Source organism: Lepidochelys kempii, chromosome 8 (genome assembly GCF_965140285.1).
Source record: "Lepidochelys kempii isolate rLepKem1 chromosome 8, rLepKem1.hap1, whole genome shotgun sequence".
NCBI lineage: Eukaryota > Metazoa > Chordata > Testudines > Cheloniidae > Lepidochelys > Lepidochelys kempii.
The window spans coordinates 46707315-46728797 of NC_136387.1; the positions used below are offsets into that span (position 1 = coordinate 46707315).

Below are 21483 nucleotides of genomic sequence, written 5' to 3' on the forward strand. Positions count from 1 at the left end.
GAATTCTGAAGAAATCCATTCTACTACTACCATGCTATAACACTCATAATGCTCATCAGTTCACTCCACAATGGAGTAGACTGAATGCTATGAAATGTATTAAATACTATGAATAGGTCCCTACCAAATTCACAACTGTGAAAAATGTGTCTCGGACCATGAAATCAGACCTACCCTATGAAATCTAGTTACGGGAGGGGAGGACAGGGGCAGGGCTGGGGGCACCCCAGCTTTGGGCTCCTACTGTGCCCCCGGCTCCAGCTGCTAGTGCCCTCCGGGCTGGGGAGGGTCAGGACTCTTCCCTTGCACGGCAGCACTTGGGAGGAAATCAGACCCACCTCCAAATACCTCCCTTGGTTGGTGTGCTCCCAGCAGCACGGGGGAGATCAGACCCACTTCCACCTCCGGCAACATTCTGCAGTCAAGGTAGGTACCCAGAGGTGGGTCTGATCTCCCCCCAGTCACAGCCATGCAGAAGAGCAAGTCCTGTCCCTCCCCAGTCCAGCTGGAACTAGCAGTTAGGAGTCTCCAACTGCAGCGCTCCTAGCAGCATGGGGGAGATCAGAGCCACCTCCATCTCCAGGAACCTCCTGTGGCTGAAGGAAGCTCCAGGGCTGCTGCCTTCAGAGCCCAGCAGAGAAGTGAGGGTGGCAATCCACAACTCCCCCTACAACAGCTTTGCAACACCCCCATGACCACCTTTTGAGTCAGGACCCTCATGGTTACAACACATCATCTGAAAACATGAAATTGACTAATTTTCAAATCCTATGGCTGTAAAATTGACCAGTATGGACCCTGAATTTGGTAGGACTCTAACTATGAAGCTAAGAGTAGCTTTTGCTTGATTTCAATTGTTCTATTTCCTTTGAGGAGAAAACTCTTTAGTTCCCCCAAACAATCTCTTGGCACTTCTGACCAACATACATATTGTTATGATTGGACTGCTTAATTCCTGCATGGGGAGAATTAAAAACTGTCAGACTGGCACCCATCAAAATATTTGTGAACTTACTCAAGCTGTGTCAGGCTGAAGTGGAAATGACACAATTGTAGTGTTTTATATCACTTGTCAGAGAAGAGCTTTGCAAGCAAGAGAAAAAATAAATTTAACTCTTTCCTGCAGAGAAAAATGATCAAATGTTATCCATTTGCATTTAATATCTCCTGATGGCTTCTAGCCAGACAACTTCAGTTTGCAATCTCAGAAGCTAAACAGAGCTAGACTTGGTCAGAAGTTAGATGGGGGGGAAGGGAGGGACCAGCAAAGAAAACCCCCATATTACAGAAATTGGCACTGCTGATTCAGAACACTCTACTCTCTGACACAGTAAAAGTCCTCAGCATTATGTTTGGGTTGCTTTGTGGGCGCTGTTTTTCAGATGTTTCAGCTGGATATAAGATTGTTCATGCCAAGGAATGTCTTTTAATAGGACAGGTTTCAGTGCAGCAGCCATGTTAGTAGTCTGTACTCACAAAAAGAAAAGGAGTACTTGTGGCACCTTAGAGACTAACCAATTTATTTGAGCACAAGCTTTCGTGAGCTTCACTCCGATGAAGTGAGCTGTAGCTCACGAAAGCTTATGCTCAAATAAATTGGTTAGTCTCTAAGGTGCCACAAATCCTCCTTTTCTTTTTAATAGGACTTGTGCTTTAGATCTCTTAGCTACTCTTGAAAATCTGCTAAATTGATACATCTTGCCCACAGTTTCTGTTTTGAAGTGTTCACTTTGTTGCAATTATTGGATGATCATTTCACAGACACATTTCTGCCTATCAGATGCTCACACTGTGTGTTCACTGTGGGCATTTGTTATTCATTATTACCATTGTGCAATTAGATAATTTCAGGGAGATGCTGTTGTTTCTGCTCCCTGATTGGATGAGGATCAATTCACATTGAAGCTGGGAGCCGATCAGCAGGATTAAGCAATTTTGGGGACACATTTAAACTTTTTTCCCCCTCCAAACTCTCCGGGTCAAGTCAGGGCTGAGATGTCACTGCTAGAAAAGTCAAGCTATTGTAGAAGCAGCAGCGGTCAGATTTAAAATTAGTTTCTGCCCATAACATTCACACTATGTGACCAGAGGTACAACCTTAACTAAAACTTGTGGCTTGTCCCTCTCTCGCTATTTCAACTACCTGTCAGTGCTCCAGCCAGGGCCTTTCTGCAGTTGAAGTAGCAAAATGTATAATATAGCCCAAGGGTTTGGGACAGCAGGCCTGGGTGTTGAGTTAAGCACTATATCCTTTTCCAAGCACCTGCCAAATGCTTTTATTGAGCTTGCTGGTCTCCAGTTTTGTCAGCTGTCACCATCAGCCACAGTCACAAGCCAATTCATAATTGCAGCATGAATGAATGTGTCCAATCCTAATTCTGGAGAACATAGGTGGATCTCTACGCTCTGTCCAGGAAAGTAATAGGATTCCCATAGTACTGTGTTGCCATGCAGTGCCCCGTATACAATATTTCATATCTAATATAACAAAGGTGGGTTTTGAATTTCCAGTTTTATAAACCATCCACCAGACAGACAGTAACTGTGGAATGTGTGTGGGAGAACTTCTCTTGAGACTGTTTCCCCCAGAAGATGCTCACTGCAGCCACTGTGACGAAGATGTTTCCTACAGCACCTCCAGCTTGCAGTTAGCTGGAGTTCCATGTTATGGGATACAGCTCTCCAAGGCTATTTTACACACTTTTTTGTTTGGAAGCACTACCTTTGGGGTGCTGGTTGCATATAGAGGAAGGCTGTCAAAGGGTATATCGTTCAAGATTGCTACATGATTATTCAGAACCTACTCATGTCCTGTCTCTTGAACACCAAATACTATAACTGAAAGTAAACAAGCCACATAGAAGATACATTAATTTATTTTTACAATAAAAATTGTGAATAAAGTGTGATGGTTTTCAAAGACTGAATAGATAATTGAACCCTCATAATCGCGTTTGGTGGGGTCACTCCGGTGATTGTCAAACTGTGACATACAAACATTCAGTATAAGAGAAACAGTTAAAATGTCCATAGTGAAAGAAAGCTGCAGACTGTGTAGCAGAGAAGATATGAAAATTGCTGTCTGGTTCATGGTTGCATCACAGCCCCTCTGCAAACCACCCCACTCCAAGAGGTCATCACAAAACCAAAATTGTATTCCTTTGTCTTTCCCCATGTGGAATGATTTTTTTAAAATCCTTTTGAAAACAATAATTGGGCAAATTAACAAGGTTCTACTGGGGTTATATACACCCACCCTTAGGACAAGGAAATTGTTAACTTTAATTTACTGAACATTACATAATGTATGGAAAGGCTTAGTTCCCATTTACTTTTGGGGTTATTCATTATTTTATCTACACCAGTTTGATTTCTCAGATTTAAGGCAGCTATGATGTTACTGAAAATGAGACAAATATTTGTAATCGCATTTGCCTCAATACTAGACAGATCTCTAGTGTACGGTTTTTGGCTATAACCACCTCCTTTCTACCATATATTGATACTTTTGTAACACATTTGATGCTGTAATTTCACAAATCAGACTCCAAAGACCAGATATTGCAAATTTTTTACAATAATTTGTAAAAAATAGACACCCGTTATAAATAGGAAATATTACAGCCAACTTGGTCTTTATAGCAACATACAAATCTAAATCTGTTTATAATTCTCTACAGAATAAAGTATCAGCTCCCATATCCATATCTCTGAAACCTAGCCAGGTTTTACACAATTAAAAGAAATTTGCAAAGGAAATTTGTGGACAGATTGGAAATGTCCTATCACCGTGCATGAGGAAAAGAACACCTCGGTAATCAAACCTAATCTTTTATGACACCCTCTCAAGAAAACAAGCACCTCCCTTTCTTGGTTTGATGTCGGCAATAGTTAGCTGGGAATCTTCAGTCTCACACAAGCCCAGCCTACAGACAAACATTGCTGCCCACTTCTTAGTACTCCTTTCTAGCAAGCCCCACTCTCAGAAAGCTCCATAAATAGTGAGCAAATCTGGGGATGAATGGACCTAAAAATACAAAACAGGACAGACAGGTGACCCAGAATGGAAGATTCTGACAGGTCACTAAAAATTGATTATTTTAATCAAATTAAAAATAGAGGCAATGTAAGAGGGATGTGTTACTGACACTGGAGAAGCCTTGGGGTAACCTATAGCATGCAGTAAATCAAGTATATCATCCATCAGATGCTACCCTATCTGCATACAATAGTAATGTATCAGAGCGAGCTAGGGTTTCATCCCGAGTAGTGTTTACTGATTGATTTTGGCTACCCATATTTGAAAGTGACTTGCTACAGGAATTTCCAGGCTGCTCCGCTAACTGTTCAGAAGCAGCACCAGCATGTTCATTCTCCTCCACTGTAGCACGTGGAGCTGCATTTTCCTCAGCAGTCCGAGACAGATTCCGAGACTGGGAAGCCTGTCTCCCTGCTTCTGCCTCCTGGAGCTGCAGCATCTGCTCCACCTCAATCTCAAGTTCCAGATTTTCTTCATCTGCCTCCACTTCCAGCTGCTTCATTAACTCTTCCAGCTTCTTGGCTTTACGGAGCTCATTCTGCTGTATGATAGTGCATAGATGCTCTGTGAGACGTTCCTTGATCTCAGTCTTCTGTTGGAAATCTAGCTTTGCTGCTATGTACTCTGACTCTGCCTTATCATATCGCTTCCTGCAAAAATAATTTTTTGGGTGTTATTCATTCAGAAGAATCCCAAAGTGCTTTACAAGTTACACACATGGATGAATACTTGATCTGTCACTGAAAGGCATTCTCCTCTGGAGAGGACAATGCCAGCTATTTAATAGCACACAGCAACATTGCTCAACAATTATAAAGCAAAGGACGGAAAGGAGAATGTGCCAACAGAAGAAAGTCCACTCCGTTAGTTTCTACTGCTGCTGCATTCTAGGAGTAAATTCCCTTGCCTGAAATACACAGGTGGCAAACAATTTTGTTGATTTTTGTATGAGATTCATCTCCAGCATGCTGAAAGAAATCACCACTAGTAACTGCTCCATATATTCCAATGGAAAATTAACTATTCAGAAAGATACCAAAGCGATTCATGTTCATTTTATTGTTAAACAGATCAACAATCCAACAGATATAATTTCTATGTAATTAATGAAGTAGTTACGTTGCTACTTCAGTCTTTTCTAGAAGTGTACTTTCCTGCCCATTCAAAGAAACATACACCTATGTCACTAGCAGTCCAGATGGGCACAGCACACGACACTATACAACGATCACAGCTTTTGCAGAGCCACCAGTGTAGAAATAATTGTATCATCAGCATGAACACTTAGCAGTTCCTACATTCTGACATGACAAACTTTCTAATGTAAAGCAACAATTACAAAGATTTTATGGGGCAACATAACAGTGGAAGGACTTAACTAGCAGAAGGATACCACAGGCTGGCTGAGAGGGGAGGGAGGCAGGCTGTGGATCATACGCACAGCCGTACTGCACCTTGTGACAGAGAGCATCCACCAATATAGTATCACAAAGGTGCCTGTAAAAACAAAGAGCTGCTTCATAAAGCCATATTCAGGTGTCTCACTACCAAGCAATAGAGGGACACAGTGGTCCTTTTGTTTGAGGAAGCAGAACAAAATGGAACAGGAATTCTTTCAGAGTATATTCCAGTAAGAAATAACTGCAGGATTCTGCCCCCAGCTGGAGCTCTATCCCTGGCAGTCAATGACAAAGCCATGTCCACAGGGCCCCTAAAATACCCACTGCTCTTTCTGTCACAAAGGAGTCACAGCGATCACATAATGAGCCACAGAGACTATGTAATGAAGGACTCAGACACGAAGCATACATGTAAGAAACAAAATTAAGCTTACTGTGGAAACATCTGTCCAACTAAAACTAAACCTGCATTCACATAGTTTTTTTGCATTGGAATATTTATAAATATTCCATTTTGTAACAGTCAGATGTCCAACTATGCAATTAGGACTATAAATATTGCACTTCTTGGCAGGTTAAACTAATTTGGCATTTAGCCTTAAAATATAAGGCAAAACTTCAATAATTGCTCAGAAAGACATTGCTTGTTAGGTAAATGAAAGCTTTTAATGGTGGGTGGTATATTCTACAACACTGAAAATCCATGTGTAACTCTACTTTCCAAACCATGAAAAACTGATTATACAAAACACAGCAAACTCATTAGGCATATTTTTAAAGCTTTGCCTTCTTTCCTTACTAACCTTCCTTTTCCCATCTTTGTTACCTAAATACAGTTTCCTGTAAACATTCTGTATGATTTTTTCCTACCACTGAGAATTTAAAATGCAGAGTTCAAATGGGTGTAATGTTTTATGATAACATGTCTAAATGTTTCATGATTTCTGAAATCTCTCTGAGCAAATCCTACAAACACACTGGCACTGAAAAGTCTTCTCTGGCATAGATCTGAAACTGAGATTTTTAAAGAATATCCTAAAATAGTGGAACTACATAAGGTCAGCCAGTCTCTGCCATTTTAAATGATAATAGTCGATAGCTATCCTCAGTTCTTAGATACCACTGGTATTCATTTAAAAGCTAATCATGTTTATTGGCCTGTGGTCAATGCACAGCAAAAATCACAAGGAAAACTACAATGTCTACACGTTGGATAGTGAACTAAAAACCACAACCAAACATTTCCATTTTATTAAATGCCTGTATAAACATGCTTATATTTACATACTCATGTTGCGGTTTACCCTATACTAATGAGGCACTCAGATTAATTTTGCATGCTGAAGGATGCTGCAAAAGGGAATCAGAGTTGCACTCCCTTGTAGTAGTAGTAATAATAATAGTAATAAAAAAACCTCAGATGATGGAAAGAGACATTGAAAACCTTGAAGTCTGAAACTGACCTACATTTGGTCCCAATTTAAGAAAGCACTTACGTACATACTTAGCTTTAGGCAAGCATGCAAGTCCCACAGATTTCAATGGAATTTAAGTGCTGTCCTGAATTAGGGTGCTTTCCTGACTCAGGACTTTTGTTTACAGAGTTGATGTAATACATTACATGTGTTTGGTTCTTTTTTAAAAACTGCTCTTTTCCCAGGAAAAAAAGCCAGCAATGAAACCCTGTAACACAGTAGTGCTTATGTGCAACCCTACCATAATGGTCCAGCACGTATGTACGATGAAAGGGGGGGAAGATGGCAAGTAAAGTTTTCCGTCAGGAAACTTTTCAATCAGTTGCAAGCTTCTGTTTAGGCCATTGTGATCTTAAGAGAAACCACTGTATAGTAAAACTTATTAAAATACACCTGGCATTGTCTTTTTTAATGCACATGACTAAAGTGACATGACTCCCCTCAGCCTTTCTTCAGTAAAAGGAAACTGCAGAGAAGGGCAACTATAACAATTAGGGCTTTGGAACGGGTCCCATATGAGGAGAGATTAAAGAGGCTAGGACTTTTCAGCTTGGAAAAGAGGAGACTAAGGGGGGATATGATAGAGGTATATAAAATCATGAGTGGTGTGGAGAAAGTGAATAAGGAAAAGTTATTTACTTATTCCCATAATATAAGAACAAGGGGCCACCAAATGAAATTAATGGACAGCAGGTTTAAAACAAATAAAAGGAAGTTCTTCTTCACACAGAGCACAGTCAACCTGTGGAACTCCTTGCCTGAGGAGGTTGTGAAGGCTAGGACTATAACAGGGTTTAAAAGAGAACTAGATAAATTCATGGAGGTTGTCCATTAATGACTATTAGCCAGGATGGGTGAGGAATGGTGTCCCTAGCCTCTGTTTGTCAGAGAGTGGAGACGGATGGCAGGAGAGAGATCACTTGATCATTACCTGTTAGGTTCACTCCCTCTGGGGCACCTGGCATTGACCACTGTCGGTAGACAGGATACTGGGCTGGATGGACCTTTGGTCTGACCCAGTATGGCCATTATGTTCTTACACATTTTCCCAAGAGCACTCGCTGCTGTCTGTTAATCGCTTACCGAGCAAACGAATAGTCCATGCTGGCCTGATCAATTCGGTTCCTTAAGATTCCAATGTCAGCAGACACCATGTCATCCAGAGCCTGCAGCTCTTTTTGGATCCGCTTTAGTTTCACTGTTTCAGCCTGAGTTCTTTTGGATCTGAAAAAACACGACGCAAATTTTCTCTCTCTTTAGAAGCATCCTACACAAGAGACATGTTGTGTTTCAATTACAGCCTCATCAGCTCATTAGTAGTTGCTCAAAGGTTTCTCTTTCATAGTTTAAGACTCTTGATTTCTCTTCCCATATCTATGGGGATCTAAAGTGCCTGCTATTAACAGTCAAACAAAATTATGTAATGACTGCAATCAAAAGTGCCCAAAATGGATTGTATTCCTTCACTTGGAAAATTCACTCTCTGAAATTAAGTAACTTTAAGCGTAAGAACACAGGAAACTGCTAGAAAGGAAAAGGGCACATTGTCCTGCAACTTTCCCCTCTCAAAGAATCCCAGATAGCAGGAGCCAAAAAGGGACTGGGTCACCTAACGTGGTTATTTCCATTTTGTAGGATTACTCTCTATAGGCCTGATCCAAAGCCCAATGAAGTCAATGGAAAGATTCACATCAAATATGAAAGATTTCAATCAAGCCCTAAATAATCTCTTTCAACTCTGTTTATTACATTTGTAAGTTTTCAAGAACTAAAACAATCTACAGGAAGCATGTTCAGATCCAAGCACTTCAGCTCATTTTCAATGAGATCTCATACTAGGCCACGCTACCCCCACCCATCGGATTCGTGCACCACGCTTGTCAAACACAGATTTGATATTCCATAAAATAGCCATAGGTATCTTAAAATCTCCAGTCTTCTGACTGACCAGCATTAGCAAACCACTGTCACCTTTTTAATCAATTCACCAATTCTAGCAGCAACTGGTCCTGTAACCAATACTTTTTTCACACCACCTATGTCCAGATACATACCACCTCCAAATGCCCCTTATATTATCAATTCCTTTGCGTTCAACGGTAACAGAGACTTATCCTGATATTCCCACAACTAAATGTCAACCCAGCCCTATCTTTCACCCTTGTGCCAGCAGACTAATAAGCGCTTTTAGCTCATCCACTTTTTCCAAACTACATATTAGCCCCATCAACTATATCTTCTAGTCTTCTCTATTTCACTCACCCAATTCTTGTATTTTCTAGTCCTATACTCTGAAACCTATTAGTCACTGCTGCTTCGTTCATCTCTACACTCCCTCTTGACTTAGCATTAAAGGTCTCTCACTTAATACCAACACTTTTCTATCACAGTGTGTATTCAGTCTGAACTTAGCACAGCTAGTTGTCCTCTTCTATCAGACTCAACTTGCTGCATTTTTCATTAATATTAAGATGTTTTTAACAGAGATCCTTTCATCAGAGAATCTCAAAGCACTTTAAACTACACACCTTAATGAATTAAGTCTCTCCAGACTTCTGAGAAAAAGATAATATTCCCATTTTATAGGCGAGGGAACAAACAGACTAAGTAACTTCCTAAATGTCTCATAACAAGTCACTGGCAGAGCTAGGACTAGAACCCAGGAGTCCTGACTCCCTGTCCCCTGCTCTACTCACTGTACACAAACCACCATATGAAATGCTCAGTCACTGATCTGTTCAAGAACATCAGATTCACTCTGCAAAGTTGTAACAGGAATTATCAGTCTGCAGAAGAAGCTGCATCTTCAGAAATGCAATCCACATAAAAAAAGCTTCGTAGTCACCACACAATTTGGAATAAAATGTGAGTATCGTGTACTGTTGCTGATTTGCACAAAAAAAGCCGTTAGTGCAGAGGAAAGCGGGACAAGATGGATTTGCTAAAACTTAGTAACTTATCATAGACAATAAACACCCCCCTTCCCTAGGTATGGAATTAGAATGCAGAATGCCCTCATCACCTTTCAGCAATAGCTTTGGCCAGGAGCGCCTTCTTGCGTTTATTCTTCTCTTCCATCAGCCGCTGTTCCTGCTGGAGAACCTCCCAACGAGATTTCTCCTGCCTGGGCATTGACAAAGCAACAGGGTTAAACGAGAGTTCATTTCTTTCCTCCCCACCCAAAACAGCAGTCATACTCCTTGTCCTTGTGTTTAGTTTGTTAGAGTACCCATTAAGGGTTTCCAAGAATCCAAGGACAGCTCAACACCTTGGTTCTGTGGGAATTAGGAAGGAAGACTGACCAGGAAGAAGGGTTATTAGCTTCAGGAGATACTCAACACATTTGCTCTTTAAAAAAAAAAAAAAAAATCCAAACAAACCAGGGTTTCTTATGAACAAAGAATGTGGGGTTAGTTCTTTTCTACATTAGAATTCCATGTTTTTAACTAAAATGAGCATATACTGTTCACAAACGGTGATTTTCACTAGAAATCATACACACCCCATCCTATCTCTAAAATCCTGGGCAGAGAAATGTTTTATGGTATTATAGAAATTCATCCTAATTGGATTAGATGAATGCCAGTCTTTGGATGTGGCTGTTGGTGGCCAAAAGCCATTTTTCCCTACCTAAGTCACATTATGTTAGTTGTTGTGGTGGTTTCATCCATCACCTTTTCAAAGGGATCTCAGTAACAATCCTCTCCCCATAATTTAATGCGTAATATGTCTGCTCTTCCATGAGCAAGGAATACAATGGAGGATAAAAATGATTGTTTTTTAATTTAAAAAACTATTTTTGTATTTAAATTGGGTGTCTGATTTTATTTAAATTATAGTAAGGTTTTCTTTTTACAAACAAACCTTTTTAAAAATTAAATCTGAATTTAATATAAAATAGGTTAAGGCCTGAACGTATTATAATTTAGTTGTAAATGTGAAACATGTTTTGATCAGAGAAGTTTATGTATCCAAAACATTCCATGTTATTTTGTTTAATAAAAATTTTATATGCGGTTTTGTGTGTTTAATTAAATTCCAGTTACCCCCCCCAATGCAGCTTGACACAAATCATGAGCAAAAAGTTAATTATCTAGTAAATGCGCAACATATCATTCACCATTTTCTAACATACAAAGAAGATACAGTTAATAAGAATCTGAAAATAGTAAGCTATACAATTGTCTAAATATATACAGGTACAGTATATGCTCCTAGGTAGCAAAGAGATGTACCAAACTAGCGTGTAAAGGTTCTATTTAGTTGTAAATCAACATGTTTTAATGGTTATATCAACCATCGAGAATGCACCTTTATTGAGAAAATAACTGAAGTACAAATGAAAACGTTGATTAAAGTTGATGATTGAAATTGAGGATTTCCACTTGGTGATTTAAATTGCTGTGATGTAAATCAATCCACCCCAGAATAAAACATCAGAAGTTACTTGATAGCTAAAGAGAAGGAAGAAATTTTTTCAAACCATTGTGATGCTAGAACACGGTGATGTTATTTGAAGTGGGAATGTTCCAATGGAATATACATAGTAGCTGGGGCTGCACTGGTGGCTGCTGGGCAGCAACCAACAGATTAGCTATAGCGTGTGCTGAGTGGGATAGTTTGGCCCTATCAGTCAGAAATAGCACTGTCCATGGCCAGGGTGGATAAAAATCAATGATTTTTTTAAAAAGATAAAAAAAAAAAAATCAGATTTTTTTGAAAAAGGTTTTTTCCTCAAAAAACCTACCTAAAGATAGTTTTAATTAAGATACATTACAGCTCAAAGATATCTCATCATGGAATAGGGATTATAAATTCTAATTCTATACTATGAGACAATATATGCATGTAATCTTTAAGAAAAGTTTTGTAAATGAGTTCCAATAGTTCATGGATTAGGGACCCAATTTTATGGGGTTCCACAGGATTCTGTATAGATTATTTAGGTTAATCTTTCTATCTACCCAATGGGATTCAGTGCTCAGTCTAGAAGATACAATCAGAGATGCTTAGTTTTGCAGTTGTCAAACTGTGGATTTGTGTCTCCAGAGGTAACATGCTTTTGTTAACAACAAAAAATGTTTTTAAATTAGAGGTGAGAAATAACAGACCTCAACCCTACAGTCCCTCTGCAAATTTGCGCACACAGAGTCAATCTCTTACCTCTCTCTAAAAGTGCAAAGTTTCAAAGAGTTCATTGAATAGAAGAGTGTTGAGGGCGGAATACATCTGAACAAGGAAAAGTCTGGAAATAAATGTGAGAAGGGAGGGACAGGTAGTAGAAACAGAAGTGAAACTGTTTGAGCAGCATATTCCAGAAATCTTGAGGTCTTTCTGAGTGTAGCCTTCATTGATTTGAGATCTACCATACCATTCTCTCACTAGAAGGGAAAACCTATAATGGCAGCAGGCCGTAAAAGAGACCCAGTTTGAAATAAGAACCATTAGAGAAATATATGTTTGCTGATGAGGTTTTAAAAAAAGTCACACCAGTGAACTGGTGGAAGTCACTTAAGCACTTGGATTCAGAGACTGTTGAAGTGATAAATCTCACTTTTTACAGCAGTAGCTTCTTCTGCCAGTGTAGAAAGAATATTTTCTTCCTTTGGACTAATTCATTCCAAACTGAGAAACTGTTTGGGACCTGAAAAAGCAGGAAAGCTTGTTTTTCTTTTCCAGATTATGAACAAACAGGAAAATGAAGGTGAAGACGACCGAGTTAGCTGCAGAAGCCAATATTTTAAGTTTCTCATGTTGCCCTGGCTGACATAGGTGATTTAATTTTGGTTTTTTTTTAAATATTTCATTTAATTATTTTAGTTAAAAGCAATTTTAACAAAAACAAACCTGATTTTAAAAAACTTGAATGTTTAACTAAATTAAAAAATTCATATGCTTGTTTCTGTTAAAATATTACATGTTTGCTGTTGAAAAAAATCCAGAATACTTAAAGTTGTTGTTTTAGTTAAATAAAACAATTTAAATGTCTGTCTGGTGATGTTCTCCTCCTTATACAGCCTGGCAAGAAAATCCTCCAAATATTAATGATTAACCTGTTGAATTGGAGATAGTTCACCTCCCAACGACTTCATAAATACCTGCTTCAATTACCTTTGGTAAATAAAATAACCAAACAATCATTCATTTTCTGATATAGCTGTAAAACTAATCTGAAAAGTTTTAAAAATAAATCACTGTTTAAAACTGTATAGAGTGTACCTTCTAAAAATGAAACCTGCATCTATCTCTGAGTTGTGAAGAACATGTATTAAGGTTATAACAGCTAACGAGAATGCACTTTTATGTAGAAATCCATGGACTAAATAGAGTCTTCCTGACTAGTGATTTAAATCAAATCCACCCTGTCCATGGCTTTGCTGAAGTATGCGCTTACTTTTTAAATGAATACATGCCATGGAGCATTACAAAATGCATACAGATAGTGGAAGAATGAACATTCTACTGAGTACTGGGACTCTCGCTGATGGAAAAAGAAACAGAGCGTATGGAGGCATGCAGGAAAATAAACTTTAAAATGTGAAACAAAAATCACCTTAATACAGGCTGTGCCAAATATCCAGTCTTTTACACAAAGGAAAAATAAATACACGTAAAGAACCTGGCCATTTATGCAGTGCTGTACCACAGCAGCGAGAAGGAGAACTTCCTGACTAAAACTGCACATAGCTGCTTACAGCAACATGGAATAGTGGACTAGATGGGGCATGCGTCTGATCAAGTATGGCAATTACTGTCCAGACGGTTCAGAGGAGGGTGGAAAAAGCCCCACTCTAGGCCCCTATGGGGTAATTTGATCCCTGTGATACTCTCATCCAACTCCTAATTGTTAAAGATCAACTCAAACCCTAAAACATGATGTTTTATCTGTTTCCAATACTTTTTAGCATTAACTATAACAACTTTGGAGCCTAAGATCTTATTACTCTGGGTACCCAGAATTAACTTCAGACAAACAAGGGCAAAATAGTTACAACAAGTATCCAGTCTGGCAGTCTAATTACTAGAATGAGGAAATCATGAAAACTATGCTGATATCAGGAATTTCTACGCAGTCAAATATTTATTCACCCAGCTCTACAAACTGGGTGAAGAGAGAGAAATACTGGCTTAATTTATTGAAAAAAATTGTGAAATTCATCCAATAAGTTATTTGATCAGCTCTATTAGTTACAGTAAGCAGAGAACAGAAGATTAGGAGTGGTTAGGTAGGAAAGGGACATTTGGGATGGATTTGAGACACTACACTGAAGTGAACAGGAAGGGTTTAAGATCAACTTTTAAAAGAACAGGTAATTCAGTAGTTTGGCGAGAAACACAGCTCAAGATAAACACCACAAGTGAAAAAATGTCTCTGGCGCACCCCCTCCCCGCACCGTAGAGTAACAAGGAGTAATTACAGAGGAGGCAGAGACTGAGTCAGCAAGTAAGACAACACCAGTGTATAGCTAGTTCAGTGGTTCTCAAACTTTGTACTCGTGACCCCTTTCACATAGCAAGCCTCTGAGTGTGACACCCCCCCCCCTATAAATATATAAAAATGTGGTTTTAATTTAACACCATTATAAATGATGGAAGAAATGCGGGGTTTGTGGTGGAGGCTGACAGCTCGCAACCCCCCATGTAATAACCTCATGACCCCGAGGGGTCCCGACCCTCAGTTTGAGAACCCCATAGCTAGTTAACTTCACGGCCTTCTCTTGATGTAAAAAGGATAGTTTTTTTTCCAATCATGTTAGCTCAACACAATTGAAAAACCCCATCAAGATGAGTCTACCACATCTAAAGCTGTGTTAGCTGGCTATAATTTAGCCAGCCATAATTTAGCCAAGGGGGGGGGGGGGGAGACTAAACAACCGAAATCCTTCCCCACACCAAATCAAAAGAGGGCCCATAGAAAGTTCTGAAAACCAGGAGAGCAATTTATTGAAAGGGGCAAAAGTTACACAGAAACAAAAAGATGCATTTCCAAATGCGAGCTTTGTTGATTCTGGTTTATTTCTGTAGTATACAGAGATGTGCTTAACCCTTCAAAGACAATCTAAAAAAAAACACCCAACAGTCCCATGACCTGGACGCCTCACAATTTAGGTCCTTAATCCTGCAATCTGGCCTGCACCGAGTCTACTGAAGACAACGGGACTCCTATCTGCACAAATTAGTGCTTGTCTACATTGGCACTTTACAGCGCTGCAACTTTCTCGCTCAGTGAAAAAACACACCCCTGAGTGCAACAAGTTTCAGCGCTGTAAAGCGCAAGTGTAGACAGTGCACCAGCGCTGGGAGCCGCATTCCCAGTGCTGGGAGCCGTGCCCCTCGTGGAGGTGGCTTTTTTTTTTAGAGCGGTAGGAGAACTCTCTCCCAGCGCTCTGCCATGACTACACAAGCCACGTTAAAGGGCTGCTGCAGCAGCACTTTAATGTTGCCAGTGTAGACTAGCCCTTAAGATTGCAGGACTCTGTTCTACATGAGCTATAACTGAACAAAGGGTAGCAAGTAAAGGATCAGCAGGAAAGAAGCAAAGGAGAAGACTTCTTATTCTAAAATGCAGTACAGTTTAATATTAAGTTTCAGTTTATTGTACAACAAAATGATGAATTAGTAAGGAATAAAACCAATCCCTTGATTTTACAGACTTACTAACAATTCCACTCTCTTTTTCTCCAGTTTGAAATCCATCTTTACAGGGAGGTCCTGGTGTTTTTCATTGTCATTACAAGGATTTTCAAGTCCCTGTGCATTCTGTTGATCTCTGGTGTCATGTTGCCTTTGATCCTCCATTGCGGATGGAGGAGGCAGTGGCAGAGGCTGCTGAGGAAGACAGGGCTTGTGTTTTGGTACAGAAAGCAGCTGTTCTGGAGGTACCGAGGCTGCTCCATCCTGCAGTCCCAGTTTCTGACATTGGTGCTGAAGAGCTTTTTCTCGTTGCAACTGCTGACGGCTCTTATTTACAGACAAGGGTCGACGCTGCTGATCAGAAGATTCAGAAGTATCTGTTTATAGTAAAAATAAAAACAGAACCCTTTTAAGAGAGGCACGTAAAAGTGTTTTGCTGCTATAGTATTAATACTAGAGGTTCAGATTATTTCAGTGAAATACAGGAGCTTGGATGGTGGATAGAATTCCTGGATTACTCAAAACTGTGGCAAATTCTCCATCACTTGAAATCTTTCAATCAAGCTTTCAGGTCTTTCCAAAAGGCATGTTCTGGTTCAACCACAAGTTGTTGGGCTGGATGCAGGAATCACTGGATGCAACTGGACAATGCAGTTGGTCAGACTAGATCAGTGGTTCTCAAACCTTTTGTATTGGTGATCCCTTTCGCTCAGCAAGCTTCTAAGAGCAGACCCCCCCTTAAATATAAAAATATGTTTTTAATTTATAACACTATTTTAAACGCTAAATATATAACCCTACTGTTTAAAATGAACTTAGTTTTAATTTAAAAGCAGTGAGAAAAAGTAACACATTTTTATCAAATTATTGTTATAAGCAAAAATGTTATTTTTTTAAATAGTCACTGTTTAATACTGGGGGGAGAGGCATGAAGCAACTTTGTCAATATCACTTTTCGGGGCAGATTTTAGTGCCCCAGTGCCACCCTCACTTCTGCGCTGCTGCTGGCAGCAGCACTGCTTTCAGAGCTGCCCAGCTTTGAAAGCCGCGCCGCCACCAGGTGCAGCACAGAAGTAAGAGTGGCACTGGTGCTAAGTCTGCTGGGAAGTTATATTTGTATGTTTGTTAATATCACCTTTCACAGCAGATTTACTAGGGCAAACTTCCTAGCTAGCTAGCCGGGAAGCTGTGAAAAGTATTATTAACATACATACAAATATCACTTTTCACAGCAAACTTACTCACGCCTCATTGACGCCCTTAATTCTGCGGTGCTGCCGGCAGCAGGTGCTGCCTTCAGAGCTGGGTGGCTGGAGAGCAGCAGCTGCTGGCTGGGTGCCCAGCTCTGAAGGCAGCATCACCACCAGCAGCAGTGCAGAACTAAAGGTAACAATGCAATACAATGCCACCCTTACCTCTGTGTAACGCTTGACCTTTGCGCTGGGAAGGGTGGCTAATGCAAAGTTTGGGGTGCCTATAGCCCGCACAAGCCCCCCGCCAGCACCACCCCACCTGTGTGCTTGACTGTTAAATTATGAATTACTTTTTTTTGCCTATCCCAGTGTTCTGATTGTTCTGTGGTTTAATGCAGCTCTTCAGCTGCTGAACAATCAAGCCCTCTAATGTTGTCTCAGTCCCAAAGCCAGCCTCAGGGAAAACGGTGCTCTGGGCAAACTTCAATTTTGATGCCCTTCCTTTGGAGGTGCTGGAGGCAGAATGGGGCGGAGCTGGGCTGGCTCAGACTGCCACCCATGCACCGGGCGACAATTCAAACCTCACGACTCCCAGTTTGAGAACCCCTGGACTACATGATCATAATGGTGCCTTGTAGTCGTAAAAGCTATGAGATGAGAGAAGGGAAGGAGGAGAGAGGGAGAATCTCTTTCACCACATACATGTAAGAAACCAGCTAGAGATTCACACATTCGAAGGCCGGAAGGAACCACTGCGCTCCCCCGCACCGAGCCCCTGCCTAACGCAGCCCGCAGCACGTCCCCAAGCTAAGCCCTGTTCCAAGCTCAGGACAACAGAATCGCTTGATTTAAAACTGGCCACGGCGCGCAAAGCCACCGGCCTCCTGGGGACACTGTCCCAGCGGTTACCGACCCTCCCGGGCTCGGGGTCGAAAGGGGCCTTTCCCCTCCGGAGCGAGCTGGCCAAGACCCCTCCAGGGCTGGGCATCGCCACAGACCCCGCTCGTGCCCAGGGCCAGGAGAGACCGATCCCTCCAGGCGGGCCCGGCTCCAGCCCCGCGACTGTCAGCACCCGGTCGAGCTAGCCGCGGGCAGGCCCAGGGCTCCGGCTGCCCCGCCCCGCCCCCGCCCCGCCCCGCCCCGCGAGCTCGGGCCAGACCCAAGGTCCCAGGAGAGGCCGGTCTCGGACGGGGCCCCGACCCCAGCTCCGCGCCCAGCGGGGGGCAACGCCAGGCTCCGAGCAGCTGCCCCGGGGAACCAGCAAGTGCCTCCCCCCAGCTTCCGGGGCAGGGATACCCGGCCCCCGCTCGCCCCGGCCGGTACCTGCGTGCGGCCCCCGCAGCCTCCGCAGCTCCTGCTCGGAGAAGCCGGCCCAGCCCCCCGCCATAGCGCCTCATGCCGGGAGGTGGCGGCGCTCGCGGCCGGCGCTTCCTCCTTCCGCTGCCACGTTCAGGCCTCGGCAGGACCCCGCGCCCGGAGCTGCCCCGAGCTCCGCCGGCCGCTTCCCCACAGCCTGTTACGCCAGGGAGGCGTATCGATCACTGAGAGCAGGCACCCCACGGCAGCCCGGCGGGGTCCTAGCGCGTTACCATGGGGAAGAGGGCGGGGCTTCCAGGGGAAGGTGGCTGCTGGGCCGGGAGATCTGAGGGGGAGGAGCCTGGCAGACCGGGGCGCGGCATGTGGCTCCCGCCTCCCATCCTGTCGTAGATCGTCCCTTGCTCTCCAGGCCCAGGGGTAAGGGGCCGAGCCCAGATTCCTTCCCTTCTCTGTGCCTTCAGGGTGCCACTGCTGGGCCAGGAGCCAGGCTGGCGTCTCCTCCCCTCCGCCCATGGGGCGCTGCGCCACCGAGAAAGCAGCAAACGAGGCCGTAACAGAGCACACCCCCTCTGGAGCCCTCCAAATGCTGCAAGGCATCCTCCAGCGCTCACCTGAATGGGGACAGCCAGTAAGAATGGACTAATTTAGCTCCTGCCACCCCCGCTACCGGATCATTTCTACCTGTACAATAACAGTTCACGGCAGTGGTCAGGAGACAAGGTCGTGGCAGATGTAAGGGCTTGTCTACACTTGAAATGCTACATTGGCACAGCTGCATTGCTGGAGCCCTTCAGTGTAGACGCCACCTACTCCAGTGACAGGGATCAGATAATCCACTTCCCCTAGAGGTGGTAGCTAGGCTGGCAGAAGAATTCTTCCATCAACTTCGGGCTTGTCTACACTGGCACTTTAGAGCACTGCAACTTTCTCAGGGGTCTGAAAAAAACACACCCCTGAGCACAGCAAGTTTCAGCACTGTAAAGTGCCAGTGTAGACGGTGCACCAGCACTGGGAGCTATGCCCCTCGTGGACTGGGTTTTTTAGAGTGCTGGGAGAGCTTTCTCCCAGCGCTCTGCCGTGACTACACAAGCCACGTTAAAGCGTTGCCAAAGCGGCGCTTTAACGTTGCCAGTGTAGACTAGCCCTTAGTGCTGTCTCCACAGGAATGTAGGTTGGCTTAACTATGCTGCTCAGGGGTGTGGATTTTTCACACTCTTGACTGATGTTGTTAATCTGACCGCATTTTCTAGTGTAGACCAGGCCTAAGAATTTGACTACCCAGGCAACAGAGCTAGAAGTTTATGATTGACTGCATGAGTGAATATTTGGCTGGGGAAAAGCAATCCAAATTTGGCCAAATAACCAGGCCTTTGAAAAATTGCAGTTCACTTAAACTCAGTCATGACTTGCTAGAGCTTCACAGCTTATTTCCCCAAAGATTCCATCTGCTGAGGGCTAAGCAAGACTTTCTCTGCAAGTGCAATTCCTGGATGCTCCAAGCTGTGCCAGGTCCAGGGCTGGGCAAGGAATCTGTGAGCAGAGAGCCTTCTGTCTCTCCTGTGCTCTCAACATCCCCACCCTCATCACTGCTGATGTCCAGGCAGCAAGGAGGAGGAAGCTTCCTGAATCATGTGCAGAGGGGACAAAAGCCAGATCTGGTGGGGTGTGGAGGGGGTGTAGAGTGGGACAAGGAGCCTGGCAGGGACAGACTGGGACTGGAGGCTTGTGGGAGGAAAAGGGTAGCTGGAATTTGGAGTGGAGTGTGAGACTGGGCGTGGCTCGGTAAGGACACCAGGAGCTGGGAGGGAAGGTAGAAGAGATTGGAATTGGATGGCAAGGAGACTGGGACTGGAGCCAGGGAGAAAAATGATGAGGACTGGGACTCAGTTGGAGTGGAGAGACAGAGAATATGAGCAGCCAGGGGAGACTGGGACCAGTGGGGTGGGTGGAAGGAGGGTGAGGGGTTGGGAAGCTGATCTCACAAGGAATCAGGGTACAGCAGAAGAACTGGGATGGGAGAGGCAGAGAGACTGAGACAAGGAGCTGGGGGCAGCGTGGTGGATACTAAGATTGCACAAGGAGCCACAGAAGGGGCTGGGGATGTAGGGTGAAAAGACAGATAGGATGAAGAGTCAGAAAGGGGTAACTGGTAGTGGCTGGGCAAGGAGATGGGACTAGGAGCTGGAAAGGAGTGGGGGAACTGGGAATGGCTGGGCAAAAAGACTGAGACAGGGAACAAGTGGGGAGACTGAGACTAGGATGGTGAAACCAGAGGGGGAGTCTAAGATTTTCTGGGCAAGAAGACTGGAACGCGGATGAGAAACCTAAGGAGTGGAAACTGAGACTGACAAGGTGAAGAGGATGGGACTGGGACGAATAGCCAGGGGTGTGGAGGAGAGGACAGGAAGGGGACAGCACAGAAAAATTCAAGTTTGGGGGAAACAGAAGACTCTGTCCCCACTAGAGCACACCCCCCTCCAGAGCCTTCAATGGAACCCAAGATTCCTGAGTCTCACCATTCCTCTGCTGTCAGCATATGTCTGTGAAACCTACTGGCAAACTATCTCATCCCCCTCTAGTGCTGGTCCCCATAAAGGATGACAACTTACTATTGCTACCAGTTACTCCATTAGCTCAAGTAGCCAAGATCTGTACAGTGGATCTAAAGGTTCCAACTGCGCTGATGACCCACGAAGGTGTCAATATGAAGTCACATGATGGAATTTCTGTTTTTTCTGTTTGCTTTTTTAAAAATCTAGGAAATTACATACAAAAACCTGTGTTAAAAGAACATCATTATGGTTGCAAAGTCAAGCACTCAAAAGTTAGGAAATGCCAGAATGAAGGTTGCTTGTGCCTATATATTACTTTTACACACACACACTTCCATATCCATAACATATAATACGTTTTCGTGCCCCGCAACTGCTTTTCTAGACCTCAACAAATTTGGATTTCTTTTAAGTTTCATCTTAACTGTGAATTTCCTGTGTTTATACTGTTGGGTTTGGGATAATTATAACATCTCTGTAATGTATTTTACCGTAAATTACTGATGTGTACTCTGCCTTAATTGTATTCCAACATTTTGTTTGGGAATACAGATATATATATTTACAAATAAAGACAAAGGAAAAAGACAAATAATAATATACTTTTATATCTCAACAAAGACAGCCTTACAGAGTGCAAGTATTTTGTCCATCTGCACACAATTCCTGTATCTAATTTACATATACTACAGGTCCAAACAATCAAGTTTACTTCCAGTAATAAAAAAGGCAGAAGGGACTGCAGAGGCAGGAGTGGTCAGGCTTAGCTGAGATGGCCAACAGGCTTGAGGCTTAAGTAATACATCATTTTCAATAAAGGGGGGCATTTGCAGTGTCTAACTGCATCCCTCCCCCTTCCATAGTTTCCCAGTC

The 21483-nt window shown here is 42.9% G+C and overlaps 1 protein-coding gene across 4 annotated transcripts; it reads right to left on the minus strand.

Moving 5' to 3' along the window:
• Positions 1-2860: 2860 nt before the first annotated feature.
• GORAB (golgin, RAB6 interacting) lies at positions 2861-18344 on the minus strand. Of its 4 annotated transcripts, XM_073356360.2 has the most exons (5): positions 18065-18344; positions 15577-15925; positions 9937-10038; positions 7998-8138; positions 2861-4689 (listed from the first exon to the last, which is right to left on the minus strand). In XM_073356360.2, exons 1-5 carry the CDS (start codon positions 18126-18128, stop codon positions 4197-4199), a joined length of 1149 nt encoding a protein of 382 aa, XP_073212461.1. In that variant the 5' UTR covers positions 18129-18344; the 3' UTR covers positions 2861-4196. The 4 variants fall into 4 exon arrangements, with proteins under 4 accessions (XP_073212461.1, XP_073212462.1, XP_073212463.1 ...); XM_073356361.2 differs by lacking the exon at positions 7998-8138 and having other exon boundaries at positions 18065-18343; XM_073356362.1 differs by lacking the exon at positions 18065-18344 and having other exon boundaries at positions 15573-15654.
• Positions 18345-21483: the final 3139 nt, after the last annotated feature.

Bases quoted from the DNA above. Each gene is read 5' to 3' on its own strand.
- GORAB (XM_073356360.2), bottom strand. From the start codon at position 18,128: ATGGCGGGGGGCTGGGCCGGCTTCTCCGAGCAGGAGCTGCGGAGGCTG. The intron at 8,139-9,936 runs GTGATGAGGGCA...GTGTTTTTTCAG, and splicing joins GCCAAAGCTATTGCTGAAAG to ATCCAAAAGAACTCAGGCTG. The intron at 4,690-7,997 runs GTAAGCGATTAA...TTATTTTTGCAG, and splicing joins ATGGACTATTCGTTTGCTCG to GAAGCGATATGATAAGGCAG.